General features: G+C 38.7%; 1 protein-coding gene across 10 annotated transcripts in view; it reads left to right on the top strand.

The window, feature by feature from the left end:
- Positions 1 to 18,920, top strand: part of Bruce (BIR repeat containing ubiquitin-conjugating enzyme) — a 28,170-nt gene extending 9,250 nt beyond the window's left edge. For 4 of the 10 annotated variants that reach the window (XM_019841916.2, XM_019841915.2, XM_011142835.3 and 1 more), the window contains 37 exons: positions 818 to 1,114; positions 1,264 to 1,478; positions 1,608 to 1,764; positions 1,867 to 2,058; positions 2,484 to 2,698; positions 2,876 to 3,129; positions 3,219 to 3,400; positions 3,553 to 3,749; positions 3,854 to 3,992; positions 4,527 to 4,686; positions 4,777 to 5,152; positions 5,282 to 5,408; positions 5,568 to 5,738; positions 5,959 to 6,119; positions 6,224 to 6,446; positions 6,687 to 6,987; positions 7,220 to 7,404; positions 7,540 to 7,587; positions 7,700 to 7,901; positions 7,982 to 8,209; positions 8,445 to 8,993; positions 9,340 to 9,610; positions 9,891 to 10,150; positions 10,362 to 10,644; positions 10,735 to 11,120; positions 11,214 to 11,318; positions 11,576 to 11,753; positions 12,106 to 12,251; positions 12,436 to 12,678; positions 12,880 to 13,104; positions 13,392 to 13,622; positions 13,886 to 15,256; positions 15,466 to 15,686; positions 16,219 to 16,458; positions 16,807 to 16,995; positions 17,304 to 17,438; positions 17,528 to 18,920. In XM_019841916.2, the coding sequence (XP_019697475.1) occupies positions 818 to 1,114; positions 1,264 to 1,478; positions 1,608 to 1,764; positions 1,867 to 2,058; positions 2,484 to 2,698; positions 2,876 to 3,129; positions 3,219 to 3,400; positions 3,553 to 3,749; positions 3,854 to 3,992; positions 4,527 to 4,686; positions 4,777 to 5,152; positions 5,282 to 5,408; positions 5,568 to 5,738; positions 5,959 to 6,119; positions 6,224 to 6,446; positions 6,687 to 6,987; positions 7,220 to 7,404; positions 7,540 to 7,587; positions 7,700 to 7,901; positions 7,982 to 8,209; positions 8,445 to 8,993; positions 9,340 to 9,610; positions 9,891 to 10,150; positions 10,362 to 10,644; positions 10,735 to 11,120; positions 11,214 to 11,318; positions 11,576 to 11,753; positions 12,106 to 12,251; positions 12,436 to 12,678; positions 12,880 to 13,104; positions 13,392 to 13,622; positions 13,886 to 15,256; positions 15,466 to 15,686; positions 16,219 to 16,458; positions 16,807 to 16,995; positions 17,304 to 17,438; positions 17,528 to 17,932 (9,468 nt within the window). In that variant the 3' untranslated portion in view covers positions 17,933 to 18,920. The remainder of the gene's footprint in view (positions 1 to 817; positions 1,115 to 1,263; positions 1,479 to 1,607; positions 1,765 to 1,866; positions 2,059 to 2,483; positions 2,699 to 2,875; positions 3,130 to 3,218; positions 3,401 to 3,552; positions 3,750 to 3,853; positions 3,993 to 4,526; positions 4,687 to 4,776; positions 5,153 to 5,281; positions 5,409 to 5,567; positions 5,739 to 5,958; positions 6,120 to 6,223; positions 6,447 to 6,686; positions 6,988 to 7,219; positions 7,405 to 7,539; positions 7,588 to 7,699; positions 7,902 to 7,981; positions 8,210 to 8,444; positions 8,994 to 9,339; positions 9,611 to 9,890; positions 10,151 to 10,361; positions 10,645 to 10,734; positions 11,121 to 11,213; positions 11,319 to 11,575; positions 11,754 to 12,105; positions 12,252 to 12,435; positions 12,679 to 12,879; positions 13,105 to 13,391; positions 13,623 to 13,885; positions 15,257 to 15,465; positions 15,687 to 16,218; positions 16,459 to 16,806; positions 16,996 to 17,303; positions 17,439 to 17,527) is intronic. The other 6 variants (XM_011142830.3, XM_011142829.3, XM_011142831.3 and 3 more) reach the window with 6 other exon arrangements.
- The last annotated feature ends 79 nt before the right edge of the window (positions 18,921 to 18,999 follow it).

Here is an 18,999-nt window from a genome sequence, read left to right as displayed (position 1 = left end):
TCAACTTATAACGAACTCATTATTGGTATACATCAAGTATGTTTACTTCATTTTAAGTGCATTCTGTTATTTTTATTTATTTTTATTTATTTATTGTATATTTGTATATCATGAGAAAATCATGCTGAGAAACATTCAAGACTCGAAGTGCTTTCCTGTAAATGTAAAGCAACGGGTCCGTAGAGATATGTATATCTAGAAAATGACAAAATTGTGTGATTCGATTCTGCCTCAAGTTTTTCGACATTCAGTCATAATGTTATACATTGCGTATATAGTAATTTTTACTTGCATCTTTAATTTCAATGACAGATTCTATAAATCAGATTGAAATCAGTCTTAGTATAAGTATCGTTGAGGATTGTCTTAGTATAAGATTGAGTTTTAATATAAGTATTGAGATCATCATTGAGATTGTCATTTGTCCCAAAATTTCTTAATTTCTCACATTATACATCACTGTAATTAAGACTTATATTACAATTTTATCAGAGAAGTTTTCTTGATAAAAAATCGTTTATAATACGAGGATTATTGATGTAGTGACATTTTTACTACAGAAAGATCAACTTCAAATTTAACAGATCATCAGTCTGTCAGTGAGATTAAGTCGCGAGACAACGAATATTCTTTATAACGCATCTTTTATATATTTCAGTATTTAAAACGCGGATGTCTTCCCCGCAGTAAACAAAATATCCGTAGCAAACATAGTATCTCACTCTCTCGCGTTTCTCTCTTTGAAAGGTGTTTGGAGAGTGTTAACTTCGAATCAATTATTTCACCGATAATATTCAATGAATTATTAACATTACAGCGAGAAGACATCACGTTTCCATGGGGAAGATTGCTGTGTTGGCCACCTCAGCAAGCATTGGTAGTGGAGAGGATGCATTCAGGAGCGCGACGATTTGTCATTCTAGACTTCGGATCGCCTGTATTGTTGACGGATCTGATGATTCCTTCGTGTAGTGATTTAGTGTCGCTCTCGATAGATATATGGACTAAGAGCGAAGAAACAGACGGTACACGACTTATTGTTGCTGGCGATATAGGGAGCAAGCCTCTGATTGTCTGTGATCTTCAGCCGCCACCAGTTTGCAGATATCTCAAGGTATAAGATACAAAATATCCTGAAAACAATAAATTTCTTTCAGCGTGTCGTCACACTTTGTTACCACTGTTGAAAATGGTTTCGATTGTCATGATATCGTTTGTTTGTTGATCTTACAATGTATAAATTTTGATTTTTATTGCTATTAGATCACTACAATAGGACGCTATGGAATGTCCACAACTACATGTAAAATACCGTTGGGGATGTTTTATGGACACATGGTGGTTTTGCCTGGAGAGAATTACTCGGAGCTGAGCGATTCTTCGTCGTTTGATGACAACATTTTCGATCCCTCTTTACAAGCTACTATTGATACACAATGTAACATACTGTCGGCTTTAGCAGAGGACGTTCAATGCAGGTATTGTACTGCTATTTCTTATATCGATATAACGCTTCTATGTACTCGCACGATACAATAATATTTCGTATTAATATAAGATGTTCGTGTGTCATTTTCCCATTTTTAAAAAAAAGTTTCTGTTTTCAGATTCAGTTTAGCCAATGAAAGATTAAAAGCTTTATTAGATCCATTGCTGTGTTCAGAAACTCCTAATGTCATGCATATGCAACATTACCTTTGCTGCAATAAAATATTTCATGAAAGTAACGAACGGCCATCACCGAAAATATTACAAACATATCAGGTAGGTCAAATGCATTAATATAACATATTGAATGGCTTGGCGGACTCAATCGAATGAATAAAAGTCAATGCACATTATTTGATATATATTTACATTCCATAGGAATGTACTATGTTCCAACATCAATTAAATATTGTGCGAGGTGTCTGGCGACGTCTCGAATCGTGGAGAGGTGTGCGGAACGTGCCGACTACGTCTTTCGTGAATGCGCCCAGTGATAAGTTACGAGTTCTCGGAGAGACTTTGCTTGACATCCTGCTGTATACTGTATATGAAATCGGCCCAGTGGCTAGTGTAAGTATATTCACAAATATATACTCAGACAGCACACCGATGTCCATTGGACGTTCGTTATATGTCCATTTTTTTTTACAAAAGACGTCCATAGGACGTATATTTGTCACAACTTCGGACATAAGACGTCCCATGGACGTACATCGGACGTCCTATAGGTCCGATGTTCAATAAGGACATCCTTGTTACGTCCAATTTATGTCCACGGACGTAAATCGGACATACGGACATACATTGGATATGAAACGTACATCCATTGGATGTCCGGTGCTGTCTGGGTAGTATACTAGGAGAACAGTTTTCGTTAATCTTACAATACCGGAGTTTTAAGTTTTAAATTGCATTGCTATATATTTATATTCAATGAAATATTTAAAATAATTTTATCTCTTTCAAAGCATTATCATTTGTTATTTCTAATGTAGGTACCGATGTCGCTATACGAGGTGTTTACCCCGACGATTTGTGAGAAATTTTTTCATTCAATATGCGTTGTGACGCCAGCACCACGATTGCAGCTCCACGCTGCTGCACTCTTAGCCGGTATGGCAGGTCACCAGCCGTGGTGGGGCAACTTTTTATCTAACACTTTGATAAATCTTTACTCTTCGTCATCTACTCATATTTTCCCACAGGATAGGTAAGATGTTTCTTTATGCTTGGCACTATAATGTAGAATATTATTATCATTTGGCAGTACTTTATTATTGAACGTAAATTTTACTTATAGCAGATAATAGAAATCCGCATATAATATTACTAGACGCGAGACCATTCCCAATATAGATTTATCGGAACTTGTGAATTTTGCTTTCAGGGTGTTTATTTTATTAACATTCCTTGGGCGAAAATCGTTGATGGCTGGAGCAAACAAGTCCTCAGTTATCGATGCCATGGTTCGTACATTGGGAAAATTGCTATCTCCTCTGATGAACGGACAACCCACCAATTCCCATCGATTGGACGTGATTCTGATAGGTTGGGTGTTATTGTTTCTGTCGGTATGCTTAGACACTACCACTATTCAACTTTCCTGTATGGAGGAAAATCAGGAAAAGAATAAAGAGCAAGGTATATTACATACATATGCACAATACAATTAATAATTATTGGTCGTGTTGATAATATTAAATATACATATTTATTATTTGTTTTGGAAGGTTTGTTGTCTCGTTGGGAATTCATACAAGGAGAATCAGCTATGCAGAGGAAATATGTCAATGCCAGCCGGTCATCAGCCTCACGTAGCTATCGAAAAAGACTGCAAAAGCGTCTGTTGCATCATAAACAGCAGCTTCATGAATTGGAGCAAGCCAAGAAATCTTTCCAAACGACGCCCCAGGTATTAGCTGAGGTTTACGTTGCAGTATTGCAACTACATTTTTCATTTTTTTTCATTTTTAAATATTGGCATATAGAAACTGTTAGATACAAATATGGTGAATTATTTTGGTATTATATGCAAGAGAATACAATAGCGCGCGATGTATTTAGGGGTGGGCCACTCTCTCTTCTCAGGCAGCTACGTTGTATAGTAAAGTGGAGGCAACCATAAAATCTCAAGAACGTTACTTCAAAAAGACGTTGAAACAGCATTCCGCCAAGCATTACAAGGACATCCTCAGTATCCGAAGGAACGAGATGCAACATCTTTCACGTAGTCCACGCGCTGCAGCTGCATCTAGCAGTAGGTAGGTACAAATAATCCTTAACATTTCTTTTTTAATTACCTCTTTTATAATCGATAATACGATAATCACGAAACAATTTGTATTCTTTGTTACGTAAATTTCAGTAAGGCAGACGTTGTGGATTTGGAAGTCGAATATGTGACTAATTTATCTCATCAATATGTCTTACCAGTGGCACGTGGTCTCGTCGCATTGATTCTACATAATTCCACTAATGTGGATATGTTTTTGTTGGCATGCAAGGTAAGGTTTCTGCAAGATTTGAACAGGAATTATCGATTACATTTACAATATAGTTTCTCATCTCTAATCCGACGTCCGCTGTTATTTCCATGAATCGATTGCATGGATATTCTAACATCAGTATGATTTCGATCGATTTAACTTCGTTATTGATAGCTGATAAACGAGTTTAATTTTTCTACGATTATCAAATAGCTTGATATTGGAGGCTTTCACAGTGTGGAGAAATTTTAAATTTGGTTTCCGGGTTGAAACTGCAATTTTTGTGGATCTATTTCCCATGTTTCGTGAAAAAATATTTCAGTTCTTTGTATTAAGAAACAACATCACATTGGAGCTTCCAGTAAATACAAATAAGTAGAAAGTTATAAGGGGACAGGAGAGATATAGAAGAGGAAAATTTAGTATCGTTAATCGAATATTTAATTTATATAAGAAAGATAAAGTAATAATATCCGGAAGTCAAAAAGCTAATAACTTTATAATTATTATAAACGCGTACCACACATTACATCTATAAATTGTCACACCTAGGTAGTGGCTAGACTAGTGGTATCAACACGTCCTGCGATTAGCTTATGCGAGCTTATGACCGAAGAACAACTCTTAAAATTAGTCAGATTGGCGACGGGTACATCCGATGCAACGTGGTCGTCGCATGCTGTTTCGTGTCTTTTACTGGATCTACTGGAAGGTATTTATGTATCCTTGCAAAGCATACAGCTAAGACTTTTTTTTATCCCTATACAGCATGTAAAACACGTGGATGAAACTTTGTTCACAGGAGGACGATTGTTTCCTAGAGCATGTCCCATGCACGAAGGTAGTCCAACGGAGGAGAATTTCGAAATGGGCACGGACGAAAATAACACGACGGAAGAGGATTCAAGCAATGTTGCAGGTACCAGCGCTTCTTCCGCTGCCACGTTAAGTAATAATGAAGGATTCGCGGAGGTAGACGCTGAAGAAGACGCGCAGGATAGTATCGTAGTGACATCAACGGCTGCCTCCACATCAAAATCCAATGGATTCCTGCCATCTCTTTTGGAATCTGACGACAGTGAATTGGAAGAATTCCTGGACGATATATTAGAACGAGGGAAAAATATGATAAAGAAGGGTAGCACAGTATCAAAGATCCTGACTTCGGCTATTACTGGGTATTTATTTCAGATCTTTCTCGGGCGGTGCTTGTCTCAGTATGAGATCGTTCTCTTATGGAAGTTTGGCTTCCTATAACAAATATGAACGGCTGACTGAAAGGAGTAATAAACGATGTATATTGTTAGCAGTATCTCGTTGGCGATGGATGCGCGATTGGAATATGGAGTCGAGATGGGCGTAGAGATATCACTGAGGATACTGTCCACAGTTGGCATGTACAATCTACCTCACAGTATAAATGCGCCAATACACGTTAGTTTGTATATTGTTTTTTATCTGTGCTGTCGAAATAATTAGAAGATTATTTTGAGTGTTCATTTTTTGACGATCTTGTAATCATTTCGAGCAGTTTATGCTTTTAGAATAAACAAAGTACATAACAGTATAAAAGTGAATTTTTTTACATCACAGATGCCTACGGAAGCAAGTCGTTCTGGTCAACAATCGTCCATGCCGAAAACTGACACGGATTGGAACGCGGATAGGGGTCAGGAGACATGGAATTCTTCTGATCCTACTCCTTCGAGTCTGTCAATGCTAACGAAATGTTTTGATAAAATATTTACGGATTTATACTTGCAGGTGACTGATTCTTTTCTTTAAGTAAAATATTAATAGCGAAACGTTAACGCTGTCGGTTTGGTGCAAAAAAGTTTCTAAAGTTTTAACTTATATGAACCTCCTAATCTGAATGTTTTAAAAATAAGATTTTGATTAGTAAATGTTATTTTGAGGAGCAGGATTGATATTTCATATATTTATATAATTATTTATTCGTTATTTTCCTGTCTGTGTATAACAGAATAATAGTACGAACCTGGAACTGGTCTTACAACTTTGGTTAACACTGAACATGGACGCTCCTAACGAGCACTCACACTCTTCTCAGCTTGATTCTTCTCTGATACCTGTAATTCCATTAAGTTTAGCAGCGATTAGTAACCTCATATCTGCACTCTCTTGGTAAGTCATATATAAAATTTAAATTTATATCGACGGGTATGTAACGTACTCTAACTGTAACTGATATTTTATGTGTATACTATATAAGTTGTGTTGAATTTTAGGCATTCCGGAATTTCTTTACGTGCTTGGTGTCTTGGTCTGCAATGTTTAACTATCGTCTGCAATCAATCGTTGCAAAGATATCACGGTTTAGACGGTTTCGCGACTAGTGGGTTCTGTGTGGCTAGCAACATTGTTAAAGAACGTAATACTGGCCCTATGTTGCTGCGTCTGCTTTCCGGCAATGGATTAAATGTCAATACTATGGATGAGCAATATATTATGGTGAGTGTAACATTTAATCACTCTCAATATATATAATTATCATGTATGTCTCAATCATGTAATTAATATATGTTTAAATCTCTTTTCTATCATAAATTTTTAAAAACACTTATTTTATAATATCTAATTGATATAACTTATATATTTGATTTATATATGCTATTAAATTGACATTTCTCCCCATAAATTTTTCTATATCTACCTTTTCTATTCTTTACTATATATTTGTTTTTGTTTTAGGCTGGTCCTACAGTCTGTCAAGCGTTACATGATTTTCTTCTCAGACTGGAAGTAATGTGCGATGTGATTACACCGGATAGTTTCTTAGGTAATGCCCTGAAGGATTTGCTATTGTGGGTAGTGTATCAACTCGTGCAACCAGGCGGGGCTCTTATAACAAGAAGAGGACCTTTGGATGCCCAATGCAAGCTATTAACGTCTGTAGTTAATCTAAATTACGTTAATGCTGATTTGAGCATCGCCATGAGTATATCTGAATGCGTTGGCGTATTGGTCTCGACTTATGTCAGAGGATCCGGAGGTATAAAGAGATTATAGATGACATTAGATGATAGATATAATTTTTTTATATGTAAAAAACCGCCTTCTATTTTAAAAATCAAGAATATAGAAAAAGTTTATTATTAAAATTAGTTTATTCGTAATAACACACACACACACATACATTTTTTAAAACAAGCCGTTGATATTAATGATTTAGTTCGATCTCACCTTAAAGATTCGCGAAAATCTTACCTGTAAAATTATTACAGTCGGCGCAGAATGTGGAGGAGCACTTGCTTTGCCCAATCAGTCCGTTGGTTCTGGTGGCTTTGGTGGTCTATTCGCTTGCGTACTCGGTGGCGATACAAGACAAGGTCGCCCCGCGTCATGGGATACTCTGGTTGTGGCTCTCGTTAAATTAGTGTGTGTGTTCATACAAACTCCACTACCAGGTGTATGTATTTTCTATCATTTTATTTACGCACATAAATTATAAAACTACTCCTTTTTGTGACTATATATAAAACTACATATTCTACCAAATTGTAATATTTTTCGAATTATTGGATAACTTACTAAAAATTTTCAGTTCTCTGGGATACATAGTTTTGACATGGTACCACAGATATGCTCTCGCGTTAGTTTATTTTCTTTCTACAACATGTGGCATGTATAATTGTGCTTTCGTGTAAGTTTATTGAACAATATTATTTATCTTTGTGTAATTTATCCTCATGAATATTTTGTAGGCTCGTGAAAATCACTCGGAGAAACCAGCAGAGGAGGAACTATCGGATGCAACCTCCGATCTCAGAACCAGCACAAGCGAGCAGCAAGTGCAAATAAACATTTCGCAAACGGACGAGAGCAAAGTTGCAGAACAACAAACTTCGTTTCGCCTGCAACAGCCAATAACTAGTAAATCTTGTGTACCTTGCCTCGCTGATACGGGTAAATTGTTAACGTATATATGCAAAGATAATTGCTATCATCATTATGTGCGAGATTTATCAAGTTTCTTTATTCGTTAGTTCTACAGCACGAACCAACTATGATGCGCTTACTGAGCACTCTCGGTCATATTACTGGATCCTCGTTAGCTATGCTCCTGGGAGGAAGTGCGAGTACTGCATCGACTACTGAACTTCGTGATCCAGCTTCGATACCGGATGCAATATTCCTTCTTCTAACAATTTTGACAAAGAAAGCTAGCAATCCGACTTTGGTTCTCAAACCTTTTTACCACTACCTTTCTTCGTGTAAGACTTCATGTGTTACAAATATAATTATATCCAAATTGAAACTGTTATTAGTAATACAATCAGCAATGAAGCGATTTATATTACAAAATATAAAGTAATAGGAACATAAATTCGATTTTTTTAAATTGATTTATAGAAATGGAGATTTAAACGAATATATTTCACTCTAAATTTTCAACTGTAATTATTTTATGTATATATTTCTTTGTCACTTCGAAGAACTTTCTTGCAGCATGCGGAGAAACTGAGTTGGATCGCCAATTGGGTGTTATGCAGTTATCGGAGCCTCTTCTTTGGTACATCCTAAGAGTGTTGGACAACGTATCATCGTTATCCATTTTCACAGAGATGGGCGGTGTAAAAGTAGTCTGCCAGAATCTTGTGAAGTCCAGCAACAACGGCGTCGCTAGTGCATCCGCCTCAGGCGGCGTGATCGCCCTCGTTATGGAACATTTGTCAAATGCACCCAACGTGATGCCGATTACAGCCAGCAGTAGCAGCAGCAGCAGTAGTAATAGCAACAGCAGGAAAGCAATCAGCTCGTTGGAATCAAATTCCGACGGGTTATTGAATTTCGCACCACTTGGCACGATTTCCTGCGCTACCGCGCAACCGCCGGATGTCCTTATACAAAATGCTACACCTCACAAACGCGCGAGAACGCCTGCGTGGTCTTATCATTATTATCCTGACGAGAAGTGGGTCGACCTCACGATTACTTTGCCATGCGCTATCTTACTCAGACAGGTGGAGTTGCAGCCGCATCATTCAGCATTATCCAGTAAGTTCTCGATATTATAACAATATTATAACGGCTGTGTTTAACAGAAAAGGCAGTTTAATAAGTTTTGCGCTGCGATACTGATTTTTTGTCGAATGACATTTAACATTTTATGCTTTTCCGTTTACCAAACATCCAACTATTTATTGAAAGTATGCTGGAGAAAACGGTGACCGTTTAATGGATGTGTTGGAAAAGTGAGTGAATCACTTGGTATCATTTAGCAAAAAATTTTATAATAGTTGTGAAGTGCTTACTAAGCAAGTTTTTATGCTGAACACAGCCTATATCTTACAACGAGCGACACGACATTGACGTATCATTTTCACGTATTTGTGCTCGACAGCGTGTCCCTCGGCCGTGGCGCTTGAAATATCAAGAGAAAACAACAGTCCAGTAATGCCTGTCTGCCCACCGATGCCTACAGCAGGCTTAACATATATACGTCTTACATTATCTCAGCCGGAAGTCGTGACTTCTGTGTTGGTGCGCCTGTATAAGCCGCGTGATTCGACGAATGTAAGTCTCAGTCAAATAAAGCTGATGGGAACTACTGCATTCGGTGAAAATAAAACGAGCTTTGACATGCTAGATGAGGAACAATTGACGAAGACCAGGTAATGTTTTTACTTCGAATTATCTCATTATATCGAATTTCAAGCGCGATGGTTTCATCATTGTCTCGAGTCATCTTATTATTAATTCGTTACAAGTCATATTTTTATCGTAAGGAATTTATCATAAGGAAGTTAAATTACAACAAAGATCTTTAAAAGATTTTTTAATTGATGTTAGAATTATTGTAGGATACATGGAATTTCTTTTCTCGAAATAATGAACGATTTATTGAGGCTACGAGAATTCGAAGAAATTATCTCTAATAACGTTTGTGTGCAGCTTAGGGTGGTTGCGATTATTGCATCAGTGTTTGTCGGTGAGCACATTGAACAGTAATCTAGCCGCCGAGGTGCTTAATTCCGCGGCTTCGGTCGAAGGCCTGGTCGAGGCATGCTGCAACCTCCTGTTACTCCCAGCACCGTCTCTCTTTACTGCCAACTTGGAGAGGGTTCTCTTACAACTCGGCTTACATTCTCGTGAGCTTGGACTCCATCTTATTGGTCTCTTGCTCAACAACAGGTCCACTCCCTTCTTCCAAGGTATCGCTTCATGGGAAACATTGTCCATTTTCCGCAAACAACATCAGAGATGGTCTGACCGACGGACTGTAAGACAAATGTCGAGGAAAAAATCTCCAATCTCCTAAAATCTGTCGAGAACAATAAGGCCGTCTCTGAATTACATATAGTAATTTGCTCTCTCAAAAGCATGAAAGTATGACGATAGTTAATGCATCTTGATACTTTATAGGAGCCGTAACTTCCCGAAAGACATCCATTGTACAGTTAGTCGTTGAATTACTTCAGCAACTCTGTTCTATCCGAGATTCCAGTACTGAGGCTCGTATGAGAGCTGTTCTCAGCTGGCTGCAGACGTCGGCTGCAAATGGGATATCTCACACTAACAGCAATCCCAATTCCGTCAATCCGTCAGCTGTGTATATTCATTGTGTGTCTTCGATCATCTGGAAGACCCATCAACAACAGAACCACAATTACGATTTGCATGTGCTGCTGACAGACGATTTGTTTAAGTAAGAATTACTCAGTACTTGCTTCTGGAATTTTTTTATTCTTCGAAAGAACTCGTGACACATAATTAATATGGGAAATTCATTGTGCAGTTCATTGTATCAATGGACACTGACTCTCGGTAAGAACTCGGCCTTGAAGCAAGCGATCGACTCTGTTCTGTGCGCTTTCTGCTACGTGAGACCGTCGCTGTTCCCTTTGCTTCTTCAACGAGTACGAATCTTGGTTCCGAACCTCGCGACGGATCATTCCGCCTCAATATCCGATGATCGTAAAAAAAGCGAGGGCCAGACAGATGATAAGAAGAGCGAGATCAACGCGGAGGAGTGGTATTGTCGATTTGTGTTGTTGGAATACAAACGGTTACGTTTAACGGAGGGACAACTTCTAACTGTTGCCGCGGCGGCACGCTCTCCGCCTGGTATTCAGCAATTAATCGACTCTGGTTTCCCGGCGCTGCTGACGTCATTGATTACAGGTTAAGTTCTTCACACATTAGATGAAAAAATAAATAACGTAAATTTGGGCCCAGCTATGTGACATTTACCGACAATAATGCTTCAATGTTTAGATTTCTGCAACTTGGAGAAATCCAAACAGCATCAACGAACTACAATGGTGTCGGGTGATAGCAATGAGAATAATACAGCTGAAAGTATCAGCTCCTCGAATAACGGTAAAGTGGAAGATTCTATTTTCAAATTGGAACTGGTTTATTTCAATACATATATTTCTTGTTTGTAATATTCACAAGAAAATGATCCACACTATCTTAAAATCATATTAAAAATAAAAATGGAAGGCATGTGAAGCTGGATAGTTGACTTGTTTTCGTTTAATATAAATTTTAAATGATTCAACAAACACTTAATGCAAATGAGAGCATTTCCATTTTTGCATGAGGAATACATTACTCTGTATTGTCTTTTTCAGATGATCTATGCATGATGCGACCGGATAGCATAGCGATGGTGATTGAATTTTTAATGCTTGTATGCTCGGAAGGCAGGATGCGAGACTGGCTTGGTAAAGAGGGCCGTGGTTTCTGGTTACCCCTTTTGTCACTTCTCAGTAATCGCCCCATTGAGAACTCATCGGCGTCTGCGTCGAGGTATTCTTCATATTTCGATGCTTTATTAGAAACTTCCGCTTTATTAGAAAACTTTGCTTTATTAGAAAGACCGTGCAACGTGTATAACAACGTGTATAACGTGTTGTGTGGGCAATAAAGAAAAACAACAGACGCGATAATGAAGTCGATTAAAAAATTTCTTCCTATAGAATACACGTTTCAACGTTTAGCAACATATTTCTAGTTTAAAACTGCTGTGTTCTCACATAAATGCTTCTCCGGTGTTTATAGGAAAAGACTTTTGAATCAACCTAATAAGAATCTGTTTGAGAGTGCAATTAATTTCGAGTATTTTATTATGCGGTAACTTCAAACTCGCAACATATTGCAGGTGTTCAAAAACGAGCGCGTTGTACACATCGCTAGAAAGCGCTATGATCAAATTCTTATCGAGATGTTGCTGGTGCCATCAAGCGAACCAAAAATTGCTGGCGGAACTTTTGACCGAAGTTATTTCTCAACAGCGAATAACTTCGAGTAAGTATGTCCGGGATATAAGCAAGTATATAAGCAAGATTCTATTGTCGAATCTTGCTCTAACACATATTTTATAATTGTAATTGTATTTCGTTAATAACATATTATTAACTAGATTAATTCTCAACGAAGTCAATTTTTACGTATGATTATTCTGGACTCTAATATGTTATATTACGATTAGATGTGCGATATCTTCACGGTATTTCCGGGTTCACTCGGAGATTAATTCTGCAACTGCTCTTGGAAGGAGAGAAAGTATTGGTTTCCGTAACTTCGGAAGCTCCTATGAAAGTTGCAGCAGGAACGGCGAATTACAACATGCCGTCCATGTCACCTCACCCCGCTCATCCGTTCGGACATTATCATCAACTGTTATACATGCCAACTCAAGCGACAGTGGCGGATATATTACGGAAAGTATCAGGTATGTCTGTAGAAAATTAATAGTGGAACATTTAGCATTAGAGAGAAATAATAATTAGTACGACATTGACGTTAGAAAATTTAGAGCGGTAGCGTTAGAGGAATCCGTAAATAATGAGGAAATCAGTGTTGGAAAAAAGATTGTTATATAGCTTTACGTATAATATATTTTTACGCGGTCGTGTGGAATTTTATTTTTAAGGAACTTGGTTTCTTCTATTACTTCCAAATACGTATAAAGGTAACGAAGCAAGTTCCAGCGAAAATAACCGTGTGGGTGAACCGGTTTGGCAACCTCCGATGGAGTTGATGGTAGACACGCTCAGCGTGGCCGCTGGAAATACGGCGAAAGACAAGCGGGCTAAAGAGGCGTCGAATAGATCGCAAGCTCGTGGTCCTATCGTGCGAAAACCGCGTTTAAATTGTGGTATGTTCGCGATCAGTGCTTTTTTATCTTACTTTAATCAATTAAAATAATAAATCTTTCAATGTTGAGTCTTAGAATAATTTATATCATTGTTATCTTTACATTTTTTGGGGAAGAAAAAATCGGAAACGATTTAAGATTCGTAGAGGAAAATTCCAAGACTGATCCAGTGATAAGATTATCGATGCTATTATTCACTTTTTATTATTTTCGAATATCAAATCACTAAATATATCATATGCTTTAGAAGAATTATTATAATTATTTGCTTTTATATTGTTTTGCAGATGGAACACCGATTGTGAATAAACCTGTAACTAACAATGGACAAGCTCCAGTGGCGAACCAAGCCAACACAACGAATCAGCAGTATTTAATACACTCATCTCGGCCCAACACACCTTTACCACTTCAGCTTACGATCGCACAATTATTAGCGATCGCCGAAGACAGCGGCGTGTCATTGTCCGAGCCATGTTTGCATTTAATTTTGCGTCAACGCAATAAGGATTCCAAAGGTACACAATTCGTTGTTCTAACATGTTGGCCACTATGTCACTCATATCTGGGTGACGTGAATTTCTACAGAGACCCTTATTTCTTTATGACTACCGGTTTTATTTATCTGATTACGGATAAGTTTAATTAAAAAATCTTTAGAAGAATATCACATATACAAAACAATAATATATCATGAATTATGATCAATAAATTATGATAACGACAATGATGCTGATATATGATGATGCTGATGGCTTACAACGTATTTCTCGCTTTATAGAGGACATAACGAAACAGAATGATAGCGAGCTGCTGAACTATAGGAGCATTGAAAGCTCGCTGGGTGTGTTCAGCGCTGGGGGCGGATTGGCAGTCTTAGCGCGCCATTTGCCGCTAGTATATCCTGATTCCGGTAGACCGTTATCCTTCGTAGAAAAATCGCCGTCACCGGAACAGACGGACGCCGACTGGGTGAAGCTGGAGACCAACGACGACATCTATGAGGCTCTGGAAGAGGGTAGAACATATACTTCCTCGCCAAAAACTTCGACGCCACCGCCATATGTGCCACCGCATTCTCTCGCTGCTTTCGGTTTATTCCTTCGGCTACCGGGTTATGCTGAGGTGTTGCTGAGAGACAAGAAACGAGCGCAGTGTCTGTTACGACTCGCACTTGGCGTTTCCGACGATGGCGAGGGTGGCGAGGTGTTGTCCTCACCTTTAGCGGCTTCGTTACCGACCTTGCCGTTCCAAGTTCTCAAACAACTGCTGGACGCCACGCCACCGACCACCGATGACGGGTTGCTTTTACGAAGGACCACTATAGAGGTGGGAGCCATGTTGCTGTTGTTGAACTGCTTGGCGATATTTACCCACCAGACGGGCCAAAACGAGACTGTCGAGCAAAGAACCGGTCAAAGCGGCAGCAGCAGCAGTGGTGGCGGCGGTGGGAGCGGTGGAGGGCGTAGTGATGATAATTCTCATCTATATTGGGCAAAGGGTACCGGCTTTGGTACTGGATCTACGCAACAATCGTGGAACGTCGAGCAGGCGCTGCTGCGACAACGATGTGAAGATGAGCATGTGACGGTGCTGCTGCAAGTTCTCGCGAGTTACATCGGCTCGGGAGGCGGACAGCCTCAACGTGAACTGCCTGCCGGTTTTCCTGACTTACTAGCACGTTCCTGCTTGTTGCCGGCGCTATCTTCATACCTGCGCAACGATTCCGTTCTCGATATGGCTAGACACATTCCTTTGTACAGAGCGGTTCTGCAACTGCTCAGGGCGATGGCATTGTCCAGCCAATTGGCACCGTTGTTGTTGCCACGAGGCGGTCGATCCGGTGAACCATCAGTGGTATCTCTCCTGTCTAGTATGAGGGTGTGTGTGGACACGTATGTGCACAAGATCAACCGTACTAGGGGTAACAAGTCAAAAAGTGTCTCTAAGTATCCAGACGATAGCGAACAAGATGAGGGTTTGGCCACATTGATTCCTGACATTCAGGAGAGTGCGACCATAGTGCAGAATGCCACGTGTAGGTTGTCCGGCGTCGGTGAGGACTTGCCTGGCCCCAGTCCGACCGCGCCGGAACTACCGTTGCGTTCTATCGAGCACCGTTATTTAGAAGTGATGAAGAATCTGCAATTCGGTAAGCAACATCCTGGGAGTCCTAGAAACTATATTTTTCTTTATTTTTTGGAAAGTGAACGTTTTCTAACTTGAAAATATATGGCAACATTCGATTTTTACAAGTTTACATTAGAGAAAAATATTCATGATTGTCTTTCCGTTTTGGTACAAGCGAAATCATTATGATCGAAATGTTTAACCGATACTATTCATACATTGACTTTTCAGACACCTATGAAATGATCAGCGAAAATCCAGATGGCGGAGGCTACAAATTTGCAGTCTCATATCACTTCGAATCAAACATGAGGGCCGCTGGTGAGAGGAGCCATCCGGCACGAGTGAAGAGATTAGCCCAAGAAGCTGTCACCCTCTCGACGGCGTTACCTCTATCTTACAGTAGTAGCGTATTTGTAAGATGCGATGCGGATAGATTGGACGTTATGAAGGTACCTCAGTTTCTCACGATACTCAATTTAATCTTGCTGCTCTGTTTGAGTGCATTTGATTTTGTAATTTTCGATGTATGAAGCGTCGGAATTGTCATTCCGAAGTTTTTCTTTTTTTTTTAAATCGTCAATTAATACTATTTTACATAGTGTAAAAAGCGAATAGAATAGCAGGATTAATGTCGTCTCAACAGCCGTTTAATTCTCAAGCACAGACGCGTATTTCTACAGCAGCTTATACTAATAGCGTCAATATCAAATAGCGATTTCGTCTGGATGCACTGGTGCGTATTACTTTAATAGTACCTGATTAATATTTTGCATATTTCGTGATAATATTTGTTATGATATTATTCAGATCTGGAAAAAGATCCAAAAAAAAAGATCTAAAAAAACATACACGTTATTCATCGATACGCATCAGTGCTTGAAATTTGAATTTGGCTCGTTGGTTTCACATATAACAATGTTGGTTACATATAACAATGCAAACGTTGGTTTGCGCATATAACAATGTATACGATTTTTGAAGGTACTCATAACAGGGCCGGCAGAAACGCCGTACGCAAACGGCTGTTTTGAATTTGATGTGTACTTCCCTCCTGATTATCCTAATAGTCCAATGTTGATAAACTTAGAAACAACCGGCCGTCATACCGTGCGCTTTAATCCGAATTTATACAATGACGGAAAGGTCTGTCTTAGCGTACTCAACACATGGCACGGTCGGCCCGAGGAAAAATGGAATGCACATACTAGTAGTTTCCTTCAGGTGAGCTGATCGAAACAAATATAAAGGATTTATTCAGGCGGATCGATTTACGTAAATCCGTGCATTCGCAACTACTTTATAATACAGTATATAATGAATATATAGTAAAATCACATTTAACTCGACAATCAAATTAAACTTTGTAAATAATCTAATGAAATATATAACATGTTTCACAGGATTATTAGTACATCTAAGCGGTCGTATATTTAAAATTAATACCATATTCCGAATTGTCCGAATTGTATAACAAAATGCTTATCGATACCGCCTGAATAAGTATCGAGTACTCTAAAGTTCTAACGATATACGGAGCATTGATTAATGTCATAATTATGTTTAAACAAGGTCTTAGTATCGATACAATCGCTAATCCTAGTATCCGAACCTTATTTCAACGAGCCTGGCTACGAACGATCGCGAGGCACATCGAGCGGTGCTCAGTCTAGTCAAGAGTACAATGCAAATATCTGTCAGGCTACCGCTAAGTGGGCGATGCTCGATCAAATACGCAATCCTTGCCCATGTTTCAAAGAGGTACGTTATCGACGTATACAAATTATATTCTCATTAATTAAAAAAGAAACTTTCTCATAATTCAGAATATTCCAATTACTCAAATCTTTTTTATCCGTTACATGTACTAATATATTTTCGCAAGAATAAGATTATATTAATATTTCATTTTTATTTATCTTTATGAGATGTGTTTGTAAAAGTAAATCTATAGAGATCATCTAAAGAACAAAAGGAATGTTTTAACACATGATGTACATGCGATGTCGATCACGTAGATTCGCGTTTCGATCAGTGAACATAGGTAAAACATGACTATTTCATGACAGGTGATACATACTCACTTTTGGATGAAGAGGCATGAAATTGTGGCACAATTAGAAGCCTGGATAAGAGATATGGAGATGCATGGATCGGATCGTAGATCAGGCCGAAGCATTTCTCTAAATGCATTATCGCTGAGGGTAAACATTGTTTTGAAAGAAGAGGATTATTTATATTTTCCTTTTTTTTTATAATTGAGTACAGCTTTACCTTATGTTTCCATTCGCAGAGACATTATAGGCTGTTGAGAGAGGAATTGAATAAACTGCCAACACCGGAAGGATTAGAGGACCTGGCTGAGCCTCTTCCGTCGCCAGGTTCGCCCATTGAATTATCAGGAACCCCAAGCACAACACCGAACACACCGTTGACGGTCGCAGGATCTGCAATCGCCGCTACTATCTCCACCGTCACCACCACCAACAGCAGCAACAGCAGCAGCAACAGCAGCAGCAGCAGCAGCAGCAGTAGCAGCAGCAGCAGCAGCAGCAGCAGCAGTAGTACCACTACAGTGGCTACTCCTATCACTAATACTATGGTACCGATCAGCAATAGCAGTGCGAATAGTCACGTACATCACGACATCGACACGGACGTCGAGATGGAGAAAATGGTTTCAAAAGTGTGTGAATAGCTAAAGGATGTTAATAGACATTGTTGGTCATTTTGAAGAGAGTCTATTGTTTGTGTTACACTAAACAAATGATGGACCGATAACAGGTGCACGGATATATATCCTGTCCAGCGGTCGAGTTGTCGATAAGTTATAAAAGAAAGTATCGATTTTCGATCGAATGTAGACGACGATGCACTGATAATGATGATGACAATGACAATGATAGTAATAACAATGATGATGATAATGGTTAATTAATGATGACAGAAAAATGCAAATGATGAGATATTAGACGAGAGAATTGTGAGGAAGAGCGAAAGAGAGTGCGTATGCGAGAATGAGTAGGCGGACAAGGATATAGAAGAATGAAAGAGAGAAGAAGAAAAGAGAAACAATGTGGTAAAGGTCGATAATAAAGAGAAAGATAGAGAGAGACAGGAAGGGGGCAAAATAGATAAACTCGAAGGATAAGTAGCGCGAATGTGACAAACTCGTGCATAGTAGGTACTTTCATAGCCGCTGCTATAGTACGTGTACGCTGCATTCTACTACTTTGTACTATCATAAGTACCAACTGTTATTCAATATTTATTATACATGTTCCTCGTTTATAGTAGCGGGTATTCCTGCGCGCAACGCGACCGAATCTAAAAACTGACAAAGTGTCATTATAAAGAACGAGGCAATTTAGTTTACACCGTTTAGATAACGTTAAATATAAATATAGTACGTGTCCTTCATACGTCGATTAAGACAGGAACGATGTCCTTGAAAGCAGTGGTACGTTTCTCACGTAAACGAGAATTACTCTTTGTAACTGTAACAGCTACTTAGTACACGTAAATTTCACATGAATCGACCATATGAACGAATAAAGTCACATTGTTTTGAAATGGCCTTCCATCCGTCTTTTATCAAAAAACAATTATCCAAGTTATATATATGACGCTGATTTGATCTCTTTATGAGAAAAATTATTAAAATCTAAGAAATATGGTTCTTAAGACATAATTTATCTTTTTCTTCTTTTTCCTTTCTAAATCATTTTATTTTTCCTGCATCAACATGTTTTAATATACGCCGAT

The sequence above is a fragment of the Harpegnathos saltator genome, unplaced genomic scaffold (assembly GCF_003227715.2).
Source record: "Harpegnathos saltator strain DR-91 unplaced genomic scaffold, Hsal_v8.6 scaffold772, whole genome shotgun sequence".
NCBI lineage: Eukaryota > Metazoa > Arthropoda > Insecta > Hymenoptera > Formicidae > Harpegnathos > Harpegnathos saltator.
Note: the sequence above shows the minus strand (reverse complement) of the source record. Positions and strands in the feature narration are given on the sequence as shown.